Source organism: Heteronotia binoei, chromosome 6 (genome assembly GCF_032191835.1).
Source record: "Heteronotia binoei isolate CCM8104 ecotype False Entrance Well chromosome 6, APGP_CSIRO_Hbin_v1, whole genome shotgun sequence".
In the NCBI taxonomy this organism is placed as follows: Eukaryota; Metazoa; Chordata; class Lepidosauria; order Squamata; family Gekkonidae; genus Heteronotia; species Heteronotia binoei.
Genome location: NC_083228.1, coordinates 62,159,688 through 62,179,330, shown reverse-complemented (window position 1 = coordinate 62,179,330; position 19,643 = coordinate 62,159,688). Strand labels below are relative to the sequence as shown.

The 19,643-nt window shown below is 38.4% G+C and overlaps 1 protein-coding gene across 1 annotated transcript in view; it reads left to right on the top strand.

Moving 5' to 3' along the window:
• Positions 1-19,643, top strand: part of ATRNL1 (attractin like 1) — a 1,015,273-nt gene that overhangs the window by 224,781 nt on the left and 770,849 nt on the right. The window contains exons 15-17 of the mRNA XM_060241568.1: positions 22-203; positions 12,396-12,609; positions 16,337-16,525. Coding sequence (XP_060097551.1) covers positions 22-203; positions 12,396-12,609; positions 16,337-16,525 — 585 coding nt within the window. The remainder of the gene's footprint in view (positions 1-21; positions 204-12,395; positions 12,610-16,336; positions 16,526-19,643) is intronic.

Sequence of the window (19,643 nt, the reverse complement as noted above, 5' to 3'; positions counted from 1 at the left end):
AGCTTGTGTAACTCTTTATAGCTCATCTGTGTGGAGAAGGATGGAATCATGTTGGAGATGCTTGCCTCCGTGTAAACTCTAGTCGTGAAAACTATGACAATGCAAGACTTTACTGCTATGGCTTAAATGGGATTCTTGCATCATTAACAACCTCAAAAGAAGTTGAGTTTGTTTTGGATGAAATGCAGAAATATACACTCCAGGTAAAGTCTATAACTAATTTAGAACTTCACAAAGAAATCTTTAAAAATTAATGCCAAATTATTTTATTTTTGTTGTAATGTTTGCAATTATGTATTCCCCAAACTCATTATTGCTGGAGGGCTTCTTTGTCAATCTGACATTGATTTTGAAAGTGCAAAAAATATTATGTGCTATTTTTAAAGAGAGAGAGCGATTTTTGTGAGATTTAAATATTCCAATGCAATTTTTTTTTTTAAAAAAAACAAAACCCTGTATTTAAGGGAACAGAAGGATACAGGTTTTTAAACCTTTGGCTAAGCATGCTTATTGCAATTTAAAGCACACTATCTGATATTATTTTAACTATTTTAATTTTGGATTTTAAACTTTGGGATTTTATACTTTGTTGTTAACTGCTCTGTGAATTCAGAGAAAGGTGGTATATAAATCCAAATTATAAATATAAAAAAATTAAAGATGTTGTGAAAACCTGTTTACTGTTCTCACATCTTCTGGCATAATCACCTAGAAGATGCTATTAATTATTGTTGTTGTTGAATTTATATACTACCTCTTGCTACCAAGCAGTCTCGAGGCAGCTAACAACAGTTAAAACATTAACAGAGATTAGTTAAAAACATAATACGAATAAAACTAAAAGGCAGACCACATAAACAGACCCATCTGATAGCTAGTTCCACCAGGATGGGGCTACCAGAAAGAAGGCCCTTGTCCCTGTAGATCAGGGGTGTGGAACCTTTTTTCTGCCAAGGGCCATTTGGATATTTATAGCATCATTCATGGGCCATACAAAACTATCAACTTAAAAAACAGTGCTCCACCAAGGGAGAACAATTCAGGCCAGCAAAATTTAGGCCAGACGTTCCCCACCCCTGCTATAGATACCATGTGAACATGCCAAGGGCCAGGCAGAACAAGCAAGTTGTGGGTTTAGAAACACTGATTTTCTTGGGGGGGGGGGACATGTTGGAAGAGGCTATCCACCAAGTGTGAAGGTCCAAGATCATTTAGGGCTTTAAAGGTAATCAGCAGCACCTTGAATTTGATCCAGGATTCAATCAGCAGCCAGTGCAGCTGTTTCAAGACAGTATAAATATGACAGAAGAACCTATCAGCAATCTTGTCACTGCATTCTGGACTTCCTGTAATTTTTGGAGCACCTTCTGTGGCAGCCCTACATAGAGCACATTACAATAGTCTAGGTCAGGGGTGGCCAACAGTAGCTCTCCAGATGTTTTTTGCCTACAACTCCCATCAGCCCCAGCCAATAGCCATGCTGGCTGGGGCTGATGGGAGTTGTAGGCAAAAAAAACATTTGGAGAGCTACCGTTGGCCACCCTTGGTCTAGGTAGGAGGTGACCGAGACTAGGTCAGATTGGAACAGATATAGAGATAGTTGGAGGGCTTGGTGCAAATAGAAAAATACCATCCTTGCCACTGCTGACACCTACTTGTTCAGGAACAACAGAGTCCACTAATAAAAGTTGGACTTCATCAAGAGTTGAGAGCTGAAGGCCCCCAGTAGTTCAGACCTACTCAACCAGGTGCTCTCTGTCTTACATGGTTTTAACTTCAACCAATTACAGCCTCAAGGCAACAAGCCAAATCTTCCAGTGCAGAGTCCAGCTGCTTATCCAGCAGGAGGAAGAGTTGGGTGTCATCTGCATATTGGTGGCATTCAACTCCGAACCTCCTAACAAACTCTGATAGAGTGTGTGTGTGTGTGTGTATACACACACACATTGGGGAGAGAATTGCACCTTGCGGAACACCACACTTGAGAGAATATTTGGTGGAACACTCATCCTCAACCTCTATCCTACAGTGGCATCCCTGAAGGAATGAAAGGAACCACGCTACAGTGGTCCCACAAATCCCCAGCAAGACCAAGTTGTCAATCAGGTTTGAATGTGTTGAATGCTGCTGACAAGTCCAATACAATCAGCAGTGCAGACCCACCTTTATCCAATGGATGGTGGAGGTCATCCACCAAAGCTACTACTGCCGTCTCAGTTCAAACCAAGGCCTGAAGCCAGAGTGCAAGGGACCAAGCGCTGATGTCTCATCCAGGAACCCTTGAAGCTGTTCTGCCACTGCCCTCTTAATCACTTTCCTGAGATAAGAAAGATTTGATATATGGAGGTAATTGGCTAGGTCCTGAGGATCTCGGGATGGTTTCCTGAGAAGGGGTATTATTATGGCCTCCATCAAGGATCTAGGGAAGCAACCCTGGGAGAGACAAAGATTAATAATCTCTCTCAAGAGACCCCCAACCACTTCACAACAGGATTTTAACCAGCGATGAGGGGCAGGAATCCAAGGGGCAAGTTGTCAGCTTTACAGCTAATAGAATCCTGTCAACATCAGCAGGCAAGAGCTGGTTGAAGTGGCCCCAAAGGGACCTTGATGTAAACATGGACCTTCTAGCATACTACTGGGAATGAAGCTGATGGCAAGGTCATGGCAGAACTTCAAGATTTTATCTTTGAAGAAAGTCACAAAATTGTGACAGCTAAAAACCATATTTCTAATATTTTGGGACCTAACATTCAGGGAGGGCAAGTTCTGAACCACTCTAAATAATTAGAATCATAGAGTTGGAAGGGAATTTCAGAGCCATGTCCAACCCCCTGCACAATTGTATTGGACATTAACTTGCAGATGCAGTGGAGGCAGAAAAATGTCTCCTTTGCTGCCGTCACCACCACCCGGTAGGACTTCAAATGGGCTCTATAAAATGTTCTGGAAGACATTATTACTAGAACCTTGCCAGAGTCACCCTAGCTAAATGCCCTCTTCATATCTTTCAACTCCCCGGTATACTAAGAAGGAGGAGAAAAATGGTGGCACAGAGGGCTTGGGAGCAATCTTATTGAAGGCCTGATAGAGGCTGGCATTCCAAGCCTCAGTGTGCTAGCTCATCCACAGAACTACCAGCTGGGATGCACAAATCCCACAGAACATTCCGGAATCCAACAGGATTCATAAATCTCTGTGGATGAGCATAAATTTGCTCACTGCCCTTGCAGAGGGGGATAGCAAAACACAAACTGACCTTCAGAAGGAAATTATTTGACATTGGCACTGGCTCAACATGAATTGGATTATCTAGATCCATATCTGCACAGAAGATCAAATCCAGCATGTGGCTTGCTTCAAATGTGGGAGTTGAAACAACCTAGGAGAGAACTAATGTAGCCATGGCTGGCATAAAGTCCCCAAAACTACCTGATGGGGAAACGCAGTACCCAGTCAGAAATTGCCTTTGCCAGTGTTATGGGCCATCCAGGTCTCAGTGATAGCGAGGACTCCTCAGGAGAAGAGGAGACCTGTGTAGCCAGTCTTAACAGAAACTGACCTGCAAGAAAATGAGCTGCAGGCTTGTCAGGATTCACAGTCAACAGCTGATACGGATCCACTGACATCCTCCAGCCTTGATTCAGCAGGTGAGCCTCTGTTGGCCATTCCCAGTCTACCAGTATCACCCACACCATTAGAGCACTGCAGTGAAACTTTCTCACCCTCCCATAACCAGGTCTTAATCACGTATGCCAGGTCAAAGTTGCCACACAGCATAATGTCCCAAAGCACAGTCATCTTATTTTGTATTGATCTGGCATTGCACAACATCAAAGATGAAGTGGAGATTACTCCTGAATCAGCAAGCTGTCATCCCTGCAGAAGGAGCAGAGGTTAGAAGGACACCAACCATATCTATATCTCTGAGTTCTTATAACTACACTCCTCCCACCACTGTATGTTCCTACCCCTGAAAGAACAGGGATGCCTGAACCCCTAGTGATATTATACGAGACCATGATGTTAAAGTCTTGAGCTTAATTCCAAAATAAAACCCAGACTGTGTTCAATAGATTTGATAATGTACAGCCAGGCCAAAAAATAGTTGGAGAAAGCACCCAACTACAGCTAATATGCAAGAAAGGAGAATTCACTTACACAAGATAAATAAGATAAATAAATGTCAAAGTAGCTGATAAGAACAATAACACTAATTAATTGTTTAATAATATATAGTACTGCGAACTAATTGCAAATGCCTGACAGTTGGCCATAGGTCTGGCTGGAAGGAAAGAAAAAAGCCAGGCAGTATGCAAGCACACACAACATTTATAAAGGCTGTCAAATTAAAACAGCCTCCTCCTAGTTAGAACAAGGAGGACAAAGAGCCTTGCCAGAAAACAAGGCAAAAATAAAAAGTTCAAGGACCAACTAGTCGACATGGCTGCAGAGAAAGCAAAGATACAAGATGATCAACATAACTAACATAAGTTCAGGCCTGCTCTGCAGGGCTCTTGCAAAAGGCTGCAACCCTTCATTATGCACCAATAGTGCAACCATAGACTGGTGGTAAGGGCAGTTTCTTCAGATACACTGAGCTAAATTCAGAACAAAGTCAGTATAAATAAAATAAAGGCAAGCATGGGATAAAAAGGAAAAGGTAGTCCCCTGTGCAAGCACCAGTTGTTTCCGACTCTGGGGTGACGTTGCTTTCACAACATTTTCACGGCAGACTTTTTATGGGGCGGTTTGCCATTGCTTTCCCCAGTCATCTACACTTCCGCCCTGGCAAGCGAGGTACTCATTTTACCGACCTTGGAAGGCTGAGTCAACCTGGAGCCGGCTACTTGAACCCAGCTTCCACCAGGATCAAATTCAGGTCGTGAGCAGAGCTTAGGACTGTAGTACCACTCTGCGCCAAGGGGCTCGTAAGCACAGGATAAACTCCATTAAATAAAAATAAAACAAATCATAAGAAATGTTGTGGACAAATAATTTCATATAAATTATATATTATTGTGATTTTGTTTTGGATTTTAAACATAACCTTTTAAACATAAACATCTTTCCTGTCGAACAAACTTTGAGTCCAGTGGCACTTTTAAGACCAACAAAGTTTTATTCAGAGTATGCACACTTCATGTGCATGCACACTTTTTCAGATATGTTGAAATGGAGGTTGCCAGTGGATACATATAGGAATCTCAAAATTGGCTACCAGCTTCAGTATGCTTGCAGGGGTTCCAGATCCAGAAATGAAAGGAATAACGATATAAGCCACTCTGGATTCTCCTTGGGGAGAATGATGGGATATAAATAAAATAAATATATAAAGTCTGTTTGAAAACATTGTAAAGAAGAAAAATTATCCTTGGATACTATGAACAAATTGAGAATACTTTTGACATACCATCATAGGGCTCTGCCCAGGCTGTGGAAAGTATCTTCATTGACTCCAGCTTATGAAGACTTACCTGCTTGAAACGTTCCTGAGTGAATCCGGACACAGCTTTCTGGACTGGGATTTCCTTATGGGACTGTTATGATATTTCCAGTACCAGACACAAGATTGATGGAACTTAACTTGGACTTTATTTACATTTATATCGACTTTATTGTAATTTATTAGAGAATTTGAGAATTAATTACCTTAATAATCACAAACACAGCATTTTCTTTAACATGATTTTTATTTTTTGGAGTTTGAACTATTTGGTTTCTTGTTGCTTTGTGGTTTGGCTTTTCCGGCTGTGACTCCTTTTGCTGCCTTTGCAATATCTGGCTGTGCAGGAGCTGGGTCGAACTAAAGGAAGAGGAAAACCATAGATAATAATCTTGTTAGGAGGGAACATGCTGGCAATGGCTGTAGCTTGTCCTGGCTGGTCTTATCTTGCTCCAATTCTGCATTCCATGAATATGGCATGACACTGGTTTCAGGGGCCCTCCAGCTAACTCCCCCCACCCAATATTTCCCCCCATTCACCCCTCTTAGCAGCTCTGGAAACAAGCTCTTTCTGCCCTTCCTTTTGTAACTTCACTGTGTTACTATTTTCCTGGGATAGGTGGTAGATCAGAACTGGCTGATCCCCCCCTCTTAGCTGTGAGTCAGCTTCCCACTACCAGGCAACTGAAGACTTGTTTGGCAGCTGTTCAGTTACTCTATTCCAGCGGTGGCCAAACTGTGGCTCAGGAGTCACATGTGGCTCTTTCATACATATTGTGATTCTCAAAGCTCCCACCACTCTGTTGGCGAGTTCAGAGAAGATATTTGTCTTTTTAAATCACTTCTCCAAGCCAAGGCAGCCAGCGGTGATCCCCCACAGTGATCTGTTATTGAACAATTGTATCTGGGCCACTGATTATACTCCAACCTGTACTATGAGCCCGCCTTCCTTTGTATACTGTACTGTGTTGTGTTGCTGTTTTAATTATATTTTATTGGTTTTATTGTATTGTATTTGCTTGGTTTTATTTGAGTGTAATCCGCCCTGAGCCATCTGGGAAAGGGCGGAATATAAATGAACCAAATAAATTAAAATATATATATATAAAATAAAACAAACAAACAAATCAAAAATAAAGTTAAAGTTGTTTCCTTTCCACCTCTACCTCCCTCCCATCTATTTCCTCCCTCCCTCAAAAATCTGGCATTCATTACAGGTGGCTCTTACATTAAGCAAGTTTGGCCACCTCTGCTCTATGCACTCTGAACATATCTTTGGTCAGCCCACAATCTGACTGTGAGTGCTGAGCAAAGTAATACTGTACAGTTTTGCTGAGATATCCATGACAACCTTATAGATAACCAGTAGATCTGCCTTGAGAGAGACTGTAGATCATTTGGGCTAAGGACCTATAGAGCAGGTGAGCTGCTGGAGAGGTGTATTATTTCCATTACATATGAAGTTGTTCCCTGTAACAAGGATGAGTTTTTATAAATGAAAAGAAATTATATAGTACAAAGAAGCCCCTCAAATCTGATATTACAGTTTATGATAACCTGTCATTTTGACAGTCAGCTGCATGCTTGTAGTAAAGATGGGAAATGGCTGTTCCAGTTTTTAGATTTTGTTTTAAAGCTGTGAACTTCTACAAGGTGACATCGTACAAGCATATCTTTATTCACATGAATTATGGCCTGCAACACTACAGGTCTATAAATTTAAGATAACCCACATGTGGTATACAATAAAGGTAGACAAATGTGTGCACTTTAAGGTGATAACTTGGGTTAAGTGATCGTTTACTTATCAAAAACTTCTAATAAAATGTTACAGTGATTTATGCTCTATCTTACTTTTGGCTTCCCTTCCCAAAAGTAATTTCTCTTTCATTCTTGTCTGTCCCATTCCATTTATTCTGAATAAGTCACTCTGAATGTGCTATCAGTTGCCACAGAAGCTTGCTGAGATTTTCCTTGATTTTCCTTTATAAGCCTGTTCTTTCAGGTTCCAATCATGATGATTTAGAGCATACAATTTCATTTTAGATGACTTCTCTTTGCTACAGATCGTTTAGTAGAGTTCACAAATGTAGGGGGAGCAGCTGTAAAGACAAAAAAGTCTACTAACCTAAAATATATGTATCTAAATTTGACTCTTAAAATCCCTTTTACATTTAAAACGGAATTATTTCTGTAAAATGAAAAGCTTTTATTTTATTCAAGTAAATTATAAACATAGAGAGTTATATTTGTAAGGTTTTCTTGTTTAGACAAAAGTCTCAAAATGCTTTAATTATTAATAATTATAATATGTCTTCCTCTATTTGTTAGCTATCTATGAATAATTTATGTAGCATAGAACAATTGGCAAATTAATAGAATTTTACAATTTTTATAATAATCAAAACCTACCTATCTGGCTTATTTCTGCTATTATATCCACACTAGAGTCAAAATGAATACCCAATTTACCAGATGTTTTCAAAGAGCCACAAAGGCTTCCACCTCTCCAAAGCCAAGGAAGCTTTTGTTACAACTTGAAAAGTCCTTCTGTTGATAAATCTCCTCTCCCTTTGCCAAAAAGGAAATACAACTGTTAGTGCTTATCCTCTTATCGCTTCTCATAAAGGAAAGGAAAAAGGAGTGCTTAAACCTGTTACAAATTTAAGTCATGCTGCAGCATACAAGTTTCCAGAAATATGGGATGGAACACATTGAGCAAAATTCAATAATTGTTTAAAATTTAGAAGTACTCAAGGCAGTTAATTATAATTTAAACATTATAAATACTTAAAATAGGAATTTAAATGGAAACAATAGCAGCTACAAATGAATATTAATCAGGATTCTTTTAAAAATTCACAGAATAACACAACTAGGCACTTACTATAGCAAATGCTTGACTTAACAAGAATGTCTTTGCTAGTCTTCTAAAGCAAGATTAAGTGACCGTCAGTGTCCTATACATACTCAGCCACATTAACAACACACTATTAGTGTTAAAAAAAACCATAGGGGCAGTCATAGTCATTCCCATAGAGTACTTTGCAACTCCCCATTCATCATAATATTACCCACAGGCTATTTTTCAAGTAGTTATGCAATGAAGCAAGGCTGATGCGATTTAACTCATCATCATCAAACGAACCTTTGATGGCATAGTAATACAATAAAACAGGGATAAACAGCTCAAGAACTAGACACCTAAAATGTAAAAAAAGGTCACCACCAACCAGAACCCACTGAAGTTAAAAAGGCAGAGCAGGTAGGCAGAATAGATCTATATTTTATATTTAACTCATTCCCACACATTCTTCTGTACACTGGCCCCAGAAGCAGATAACACTTTTAAAATGAACATCTGACTTCCAAGTTTCTTTCGAAAAGCAGAAATGACTGTCATCTCTCTAAACAGCCCAAGAGGCCTAGGCTTTTGACACTCCATCATCTCTGGTCAGCCTCACAGAGGCTCTTGCTACATTGGTTATTATGTTGCCCGATATAACAGACGTTATGGGCAGAGCTATAGCTCATTGATAAAACAAAAGTTTTGCTAGCAGGTGGTCTTGGGTTTGGTTGCTGCATAAAGTTTGGGAATAAACATTATCCTAGAATATATTAAAGCTGGGATATATATATATATATATATCCTAGCATATATTAAAGCTTCAGCTAATCGGATATGAACTAGGATGGCCCAAAAGTCTTACTCAGGAAGGGCAGCTTACTAAATGCTCATACCACAAACTGCCATTCATTTTGTCCATACCCACTACTTCAACAGCATTACCAGTCATCCTACTGAAATTTAAGGATGGATTTGTGGGTGACTGAGAAATTTCTGAATTTAAAACCACTGTAAGAAAAGAGAAACAGCTGCATCAATCCAGGCAATCCATTTCTTACTGAACATTGTTGATTGAAGCAGTATCAAACCAGAACAGCTGCTTATCTACTGAGTACTGTTGTAGGCTCTCTTTCTCTCAGCATGGTACCAGGGGAACTGCCCTTACTTTTGTGAGACTTGCATGGCTGCCTGTGGAGAGACAAGGGATGTAAGATGATGATCACATTCAAAAGTGTATAACTGAATGGACTGTAACCATAAGTGGTTGCTTACAATAGATAGGTGAGTCAGTCAGTGTATGAATATTTCCTCTCTTTTTTTCATAAGCATCAGCCCCCTTCTTCCAAGTTTCACAATGTAAATTTTATTGATATTATTTCTTCTTGAATGCTTAATTGGGGGATTTGTTTATTTAATCAAGAGTACTTCTAAACCTGCATTTCTTTCAACACAACTGGGACTCGGTGGGTAACAGCATCTAAAACTAGTCAAATAACAGAACTATATAATAACTGGTTAATCATCTGCAACCTTTCCTGCGCAGACAAGATTTGGCCGCTCTGGTGCATGCCCTGGTTACCTCTAGATTAGATTATTACAGTGCATGCTGTGTGGAGGCAGCCCTTGGAAAGTGTCTGGAAACCTTAATTGATATAGAATGCTGCAGCCAGGATGTTGAAAGGACCAGATCTCTCCAATCTTGGCCCATCTACACTGGCTCTCAGTTTTTCTGGGCACAATTCAAGGTACTGGTGTTGACCTTTAAAGCATACCTTTATGCCTAGGACCAGCATACCTGAAGGACTGCCTACTCCCTTACAAATCTACCCAATTGCTACAAAGAAACAGAGCTGGAAGGGACTCCAAGAGTCATCTGGTCCAACCCCTTGCAAAGTGAAAGAAATTCACAGTTACCTGCTCCCACTTCCCAGTGACCCCCACTATATCCAGAAGAAGGCAAATAACCTCCAGAATCCCTGGTCAATCTGGCCTGGAGGAAGATTTCTTTCTGACCCCCAAGTGGCAATTGGCATTACTTTAGGTGTACCCTGGGCATATAAGAAAGGGCCACAAGAGCTGAGTACTGATTAATTCCTTCCTCCTCGCCTCACAATTATTCTTAAATTCACAATGCCATAGAATTAGCATTACTCTCAAATGGCTATCTAGCCTTTGCTTAAAAACCTCCAAAGAAGTAGAACCCACCACCTGCTGAGGTTGTAATGTAATGTTTTTGTCTGGTTTGAATGCTTTTTAAGATATGTTTTATCATATATGCTCTCAATATGCTTTTAATATGTTAGCTGCTTTGGCCTTGATTAGGGCAGAAAAGCAGGAAATAAATTTTGAAAATAAACATGTTTTTAAAAGGTAAGAAAAACTAGCATGATTACTGTCTCAGAGCAACTAATACATCCCATTTGCCAGCCACCCAAGAAACATTGTTCAGTCTGCCCCCAAGTGTCCTCCTAAATAATCTGGATTTACAGCCACTCAGGACACCAAGGTGGGAGCTTTCCTCACCTCTTCTGGAAGACTGTTCCAAAGTACAGGATGAAAAAGCCAGTGTTTAGGCCAGTTGCACATTAGAAAGGGAGAAAAAAAGACTGTCGGGATAAGCAAAATTGTCACTCAGATTATGTACAGGGAGAGGAGGTTCTTCAAGATGAATTTGTTAGGGACTTGTTCATTTTCCCCATGTTCTTTGAATGTGCCCTTACAAAGGTGGCTATAGCAGAGAATTTGGCCACCACCAGAGCAAACAAGTAACATATTTGGTACTTAGGTCCTACTTGCCTATGTTATCAATTCTCTTTCCAAAGCTCACTTCATTTATGTATGTTGCCCATTGTCCGTTAGCACTACTTCCCATATTTTGGGGTGGTGGTGGTTTAGTCTGTGGCCATTGGTGTTCCACATTCCCATCTCTGTTGTGACCATGCTTAATTAGATTAGCAAGGGTTGGTAGGAATTGGACTGTTCCTTCCTGGTGGACACCTCCCTTGCTTATTTGTGTAGGGCACTTTGTCCTTCCACTGTTTACTTGCTGTGTTAAAATAAATGGATTTTAATTATAGACATTCCAGGAACTTTCCAGTGATAAAGTGGAACAGAGAATGTAAAACTGGTTCAAATAAGGGAATACTTTACTTTTAGTTTCATTTCATATGTGCTGGTAAATATTAGTTAGGTTGCACAACATTATTTAGTCATATTATCTGTATCAAAATATATAGGTAGCTAATGCATTTAATCCTTCTAAAACAATGAACTATTCACTTCCTCTAATTTTTTTTAAAAAATTAGCTGCATATATAGCAGTTTCCAGCATTGTACTTAAACATTAATTTGGTAGATTTGGGGTTGGGGAGTCACTTCACTATGATGCTGATCTCTATGCTGATTTCCAAAGGGCTGGGAAGTTTACAACAGAGCATTGAAAATTTAAGAATTTATTTTCAGTTTTTTCTTTTCTCTGTTGCTTTGTTGTTGTGAGTTCTAAATTATATGGGGGTTCTAAATCAAAAGAACTCTAACTAGAAGCTAAAATGACTGAAACTGAGGCTACCATAGTTTGCTCACATTATGAGAAGACACACTGAAAAAGATAACAATAAGAAAAGTTAAAAACAGCAGAAAAAGAGGTATACCCAACACAAGATGGATTGGCTCAATCAAGAAAATCATGACCCTCAGTTTGCAGGGCCTGAGCAAGGCTGTTAACAATGGGCTGTTTTGGAAGGCATTAATTCATAGGGTTGTTGTAAGTCGGAAGTGACTTGATGGTATTGTGCATTTATTCCAACATTGTTTCTTTACCAATCCTGTGTTTATTCTAAAATTTTACTAGAAGTACAAAGTTTGCAAAACAGTATAGAACAGAGTCTATTTGGAGAAAATAGAAGCTCTGTAGGTTGGGAATATGGAATCCAAGGAACAAAAATTGTAGTTTGAATAAATGTTCCGTTTTATAGGGTATAGAGTAAGAAAAGGAGTATTAACACATTCTGAATGTAGTATGGAAGTATTCTTGCTAAGTCTGAGAAAAAATACAGAGGTATGTCTAATTTATTCATGCAGCCTTTTCCTTCTACTTCACAGAAAATATCACCTTGGGTAGGTTTACGTAAGATCAACATCTCCTACTGGGGATGGGATGACATGTCTCCCTTTACAAACACTACATTGCAGTGGCTTCCTGGAGAACCAAATGACTCTGGATTCTGTGCTTATCTTGAACGGGCAGAAATAGCAGGTCTGAAAGCAAACCCATGTACAGCCATGGCTGATGGCCTTGTATGTGAGAAGCCTGTTGGTAAGGAAGCTCCCATATTACAACTGTTGACTTTATTTACATTAAGCTTGCTTAGAGTTTGCTTAAAAGAAAAGAAATTCACATGTGAAAATTCTGGTTAATAACCTGATAAATTTTATTATAATATTTAAATTTAAGAGTAACAGTTAAATGATTGAGCTTGAGTAGGGTGGAGGAAACACTGTTCTCAAAATTAGTTACCTTTTCTGTGAAAGTTAATTTTACCTGCCATTTTTGCATCGCCAAAAGCACTATTAATACTTATGACATTGATCTAATAATGGCATATCCATGTTGGAGCTCTGATGTAAGTATAAAACTTCTCTTTCAAAGTTCACAAAGGGCTATGCACACTCTTGATTGTTCTCATATCAGCTTCCTTCATTTGAAGTGAATGGTTAGGGCTTACTTTGTTTTGTGGTGAGTGTGGAAAAGTGCTTCCTTGTTTTATTGATTTTGGCCTTTTTGTCTGCCTGTTTTGCAGTTTTTTCCTTTTTTTTCAGTTCTAGTCCTCTTTCTTCCCAATTGTTGGTCTTATTTGCCCATTTGGCCCCGGCAACCCAATACATTGTGGTTGGTGCTATCACATTCCTACACCTGTCTTCATGAATAGTTGTAAATAATTGTAAAGGGAATCAACTGGGATTTTATAGCTGTTTGTATTAAACATTAGTGTGGGGAAACAAAGCTGTGGACAATCATGTAGAAAAGAAGTAGAAATTTGCCTACTTGAACAGCAGCAGTTTGCTTTGTACTGCTGCCAGCAAAAACAACAGACCATATTTATTTGAAAGGAAAATGACCCCCCCCCCAAAAAAATATTATGCACAGAAAATGTTTGTGTTGGACATAAAAGTTATATGTGAATTTAAGAATGTGGCCTGTTTTTTTTTTTAAATCATACCTAACCCCGCCCCCCCCCAACAAAAAGCTAGCCTTGCTTCTGTAATTGGAGAGACAATTATTTATTCAGTAATTTGTTCAGGTATGTAAAATGTGTTGCTTTGGAAGCAGGCATAAAGATTAAAGATCAATGAGTGCATCACTAGAATGAGGTACCCTTCATGACAGGAACAAGAATCTAACGTGTAGGAGGCAATAACTTAATCCAGTGTATAGATACCAACATGTCTGGAACAATTAAGTCTTTATCAGGGAACATGAGATAATTTTACTGGGGAATGTGGAGGACTCTTGTCAATGAGCATTGCAGGAGTTATTGGGTCACAGCAGTTCTTGGAGGGAGTTGTCTCACTTTTCCCTGATACAGTAGTAATTGCTCAAAACACATCTACACATATTAGAATAATTAGTTTCAGAGGGTAGCTATTTTGGTCTGTAGTAGAACAGTTAGATTTGAGACTAGTGGTACCTTAGAGATCAACAAGAGTTTCAGCATATAAGCTTTTGAGAGTCAAAGCTCCCTTTTTCAGACACAGAATAATTAATTTGCCTCCTATACCTTTTAAGACAGTCATTTTTTCTTATTTTGCACTGCTGCACCGTGATGTGTTTTACTGTGAATATAGCCTAGAAAGTAAGAGACCATGTTGACCAAATTATAATGTAATTAACACGTCAAGCCCTCGTGTAAAAAGTCATGTATAGACTGCATTGTCAAACTAATGTGAGGAAGCAACAACAAAGCACAACAAAAATTGAAAGGGTCTGAAATACATGAACAAATTGTTCCATGAAGCAATGCACTCTTTGGAATACTATCAGACATAATCTAGAAATACACTGTTGTTGCAGACAACAGCACTGAGTCAATTTGGAAGACTTTGTTTATGGATTAAGGTTATAGGAATACCCTATTTGAAACAATGAGGCATGGCTATAGGTATAATATTTTTTTTTATTTGCCCTTATGTGTAAAAAAAGTTTGTCTTGGAAACTACATTTCATAAATAAAGCATGGATTCTGTGAAATGTTTCCACTCATATGTGCACATTTGCACTACCCAAAATGGTGAAACAATCATGAAATATACCAGGGGTGGCCAACGGTAGCTCTCCAGATGTTTTTTGCCTACAACTCCCATCAGCCCCAGCCGGCATGGCCAATGGCTGGGGCTGATGAAAGTTGTAGGCAAAAAACATTTGGAGAGCTACCGTTGGCCACCCCTGAAATATACATCAATAATGTTGTTTCATGTTATTCATGCCTGGGATGTAACTGTCTGCAGTTTGTAATAATAGACATTATAATTTTGTTTTCTGTTTTGAAAGAGACAGCAGTTACATTTGAGGTGTGGATGTTAAATGTTTTAGAATTGGGTTGGCAGACTTTCTTAGTCACTGTTTTTTTAAAAAAGTTGCTGATTTCATGATATTTCAAGAATAAGCTGGTAGGATCCCCTTTCTTAGTTCTAACATAAAGCAATTTTAACCACATCTGACAAGTTAAGGAACAAAGAAGCAAACTGAGTGGTCTTTTATTATTTTTAATTTCATTTGGGAATCTTGTCTCATGGAAAACTGAAAAAGATACTTGAAATTATGTTGTTAGATATAAAACCCATGTACTCAATTTGTCATATGTATAGGCTTGATGTCAAGTAATCAGTTGTGTTCAGAATCTTTGGAAAATTAATATACATATATTTCTTTGTACTGAACAGTTAAAAATTCACAATGTTCACCATTTCATGCTTTCCAGTTGTCCACTGTTACCAACTCAGGTTGGGGGTAGGTGGGATCTCTGTGGGGTATAAGGCAGTAAGTCTGCCCTCCAAAGCTGCCATCTTCTCTAGGGGAACTGATCTCTGTTGTCTAGAGTTGGCAACTTCTTGGTGGTGGCTGGAGATCTCCTGGAATTACAATTAATCTCCAGGTGACCAAGATCAACTCAACTGGAGAAAATGGTGGCTTTGGAAGGTTGACCTCGTGGCAATATGCCCCATTGCAGTCCACCCCCTTCACAAACCCTGGTGCCCTCAGGCTCCCACACACCCCAAATCTCCAGATATTTCCAAACTCAGAGTTGGCAACCCTATTGATGTTTGGAGGTCAGTTGTAATTCTGGGAGATCACAAGGCCCCACCTGGAGGTTGGCAGCCTTACCACTGCTTCTTGGTTGTTCTAGTTATATAAGCTTTTTACTTGGTTTCAGGGAGAATAAATGCTTCTGAAGGAGACAGAATACACTGTGCTGTGGGAAAAAAAGTTCTCTTTAATGTATAAAATAATGTTTTTTTCCCTTCATTGCATTTGTACTGAGTACAAATACATACACCAGAGGGCAGATGCTCACTTGACAAATCACATTCTTAAACAAACTGCATGGCGTTCGAAGGAGAATATATAACTTGCTTAGTAAATAACTATTATTTATGCATTGTTTATCAAATGCAGTGGAAACAGAAGGTCATAGATTACTGTACCTATTAACAGTATGTTCAGTTAATTTTGTTTTCCTGTGTACATACAGCTATCTAAATTAACTTCCTGGGTTTTCACCACTGTATTTGCTAGCAGCCAGATCACAGTAGAACATCTTGTAGGATATATTTTCTGTAGTGGAGGGAACATGAAGATTAAGGTTGCTGTATCAAAGAAAATCTTTGAATTAGTATAGAGTACCTATATATTCTTCTTTGCAAGTATGGCCTGCTGCAAGTATTCCATAATAATAATAAAAAATACTTGTTGAATTATATCTGCTTAAATAAGATAAAGCAAGAAAAACAGGTACTGAATTTCTACTGTTTTCTTTTGCCTTTAGTTAGTCCAAATCAAAATGCTAGGCCCTGCAAAAAGCCCTGTTCTCTCAGGACAACATGCTCGAACTGTACAAGCAGTGGTATGGAGTGCATGTGGTGTAGCAGTACAAAACGATGCGTTGACTCAAATGCCTACATAATCTCCTTTCCATATGGACAGTGCCTAGAGTGGCAGACCACCACCTGCTCTCGTAAGTATTTGCTTGAAGTGAACACTGTTAACTCTGATAATTAGTAGGAGTATAAAAAAATAATAGTAAGAACAATGATATGTAATAGCTATCCTTAATCCTGAGGTCACCAAACACATTGTGTACATTAGCTTGCAATTCGTATAGCGACCCTGGCAAGTGTTTTTATTCCCATACTGATGGAAGTCTGTGGCTATAAGTATCTAGTGAGTTTGTGGCTATGGTAAAATCTGAACCAACTCACAACTATTCAGTTACAGAAAGACCCAGTCCTAGTAGCTCTGAGTGTAGATGATCACATGTTCAATCCTGAGCATGTCTGGATAAATCAGAAAATAGTTTTATAAAATTGTACTGTGTAGTTTTTAAGTTTTGTATTTCAAAAGCTATTGAATTGGGCATTTTTTAAAGAGTTGTGCATATTTTGATGTACACACATTATACCACTTGGTGAGTAGCACAAAAGATAAACAAGCAATTTCCCTACTACTCTAAAAGGGAATGAATACAAGCAAATCTACTTCTGCTTTAATCCTGAACCTTCTCTATGAATAAGGACAGAGGACTAGAGTAAAAGCAAGTAAAAGCAAGTATTGAAGGGGTTTAAAGGTAATTTAGTCTGAGGATTCACCTTCCCCCTCAGTCTGCTTTGTGTGTGTGTGTGTTTTCTGAGTCAAGAGTATGCTCCACAACTTTTCACTTAGGGTAATATGAACTACCATCCACCTCCAAGTGCATTGTGTTAAATAGTAGGTGTCAAAGTATATGGTATGTTCATTCTTGGTGAGGATCCCTGATGTTGGCAATATCTTGTTAATTTCTGGGCACAGCCACCAACAATGCAGAAATGACCCTTCCTGCTTACATTTCTTCCAACATTCAGGAGTAGGCTTTATATGTGCTAGAAATAGTTTTTTAGGTGTCAGATACCACCTTGAAAAGAGTTTGTAATTTTGGAGTTTCAAGTTTAATGAATATGTGGTGTAGAGTGGAGAGTCCCAAATGGTCTGCCATTGTTCTAAAGTAAATAAAATACCACAATCTTTCTCCCAGGCCTTCTGCTGGCTTGTAATTTCAGACCAATCTTTAACATTGAGTAAATTGTAAATAGTCAATGTCAAAGTTTTGGCTTGTTTTGGACTCTTTCTCAACAAATTCTCAAAGACTGTTAACGGCCTATCGATTACATCCACAATTCTGGGATTATGTAAAATAAAATGTATTTGTTGATATTGGAACCATGGGATTGATATTTTATATTGAGTTTCCAATTGTGTTTTCATCAGCATTTGTTTATTCTTGATGATATTTTGAAATTGATATATACCCGCCTCTCTCCAAACTCTAAAGTCTCCAGTTGCACGACCTGGTTTAAACCATGCTTGTCCCAAAAAACTTGCCATCGGTGAAATAGATGGTATTAAAGTTTTTTTGTGTTTATCCCAGATTTTTAAAGTCAGGGATAAATATGGGTTATCATCAATAATAAAGTGTCTGTCTTTTGGTGTATTCCAAATGGCTTCCCATAGATGGTCCCCTACTAGATAAGATGCCTCAATTTTTACCCAGGGTTTATCGCAATCTTTCACTGCGTACCATAATATATTTTTTAAATTAGCAGCCAAATAATACGCTTCTAAATTGGATAAGCTCAATCCCCCCTGTTTTGCTGGCCTCGTCATTAATTTAAACTGAAATCTTGGTTTTTTATATGACCATAAAAATTTGGAAATGAGGTTCTGTCTGTCTCTGAATTCTTTGGACGAAATCTCACAAGGTAGGTTATAGAATAAAAACAAATATTTAGGCAGAACAAAGGTTTTAATCATATCAATTTTTTCTAATAAAGTTAAATTAAGTTTATTCCATTGTTCTAAATGTGTTTTGATAGTGCTATCTGTTAGTTTATAATTGGCGGAGTGAAGGTCTTGCAAATTCAATGGGATTTGTATACCCAAATGTCTAATAGATTTTTGGACCCATTTAAAGGGAAAGGCGTTTGCTAATTTTAATTTAGAAATTGGGGACAAAAAAATAGGGTATAATTCAGATTTTGTATAATTGATAGTAAAACCCGATATCGCACTAAATTTTTGAATATGGTGAAGTAATGAAGTAATGGATTGGAAGGGATTAGTGAAATAAAATACCGCATCATCTGCAAACAAACTTAATTTATATTCTTCTTTTCCTACTGAAATACCACTTATTAATGTCTCATTACGTACAGCAAAAGCCAATGGTTCTATAGGAAACCATAAAATAGGAGACAAGGGACATCCTTGCCTTGTACCCCTGTGCAAATCAAAATCCTCTGATCTATAATTATTCACATAAATTTGTGCTTTTGGATTAGCATATAATGCTTCGATGAAAGTTAGGAATTTTTGGCCAAAACCCATATACTGTAACAAAGTAAGTAAATAAGGGACCTCCACCTTATCAAAGGCCTTCTGTGCGTCAATGGCCAAAAGAATTGATTCCTCCTTTCTTTGCTTTCCCAAAAAAATTAAATCCAATGTTTTACGGATATTGTCTGTTAAGGTTCTCGTGGGAATAAACCTCGACTGGTCACTGTGTATATAATTTGCAATGATTTTATTCAGTCTGTTGGCCATTAGAGCAGAGAAGATTTTAAAATCATTATTTAAAACAGATATGGGTCTAAAGGATGCAGGATTTTGTTTATCCTTTCCAGGTTTGGGGATTACTGTAATTCTGGCTTCCGACCATGTACCGGGCATGACCCCTCCAAGTATAACCGAATTACAGGTCTGCACCAAGGGGTCCACCAACACATGCTCAAATGTCTTATAAAATTCAATGGGGATACCATCCCTACCTGGGGCTTTGTTGTTTTTAATATGTTTTAGGGTTTCAGATAGTTCAACCTGTGTTATATCTTGTTCCAAATAAGCCTTGTGTTCAGGAAAGATTTTTATATTATAATTTATAGAGGAGAGATACTCTTTAATTTTGTTGCACTCTGGGTTCTCTGACTTATAGAGTTGCTGGTAGAAATTCTGAAATATTTGGATTATCTCACTGGATTTAGTAACTAAGGATCCTTGATGGTTTTGCATATTATGGATAAGGTGCGATACCTTTCTTTGAGTGG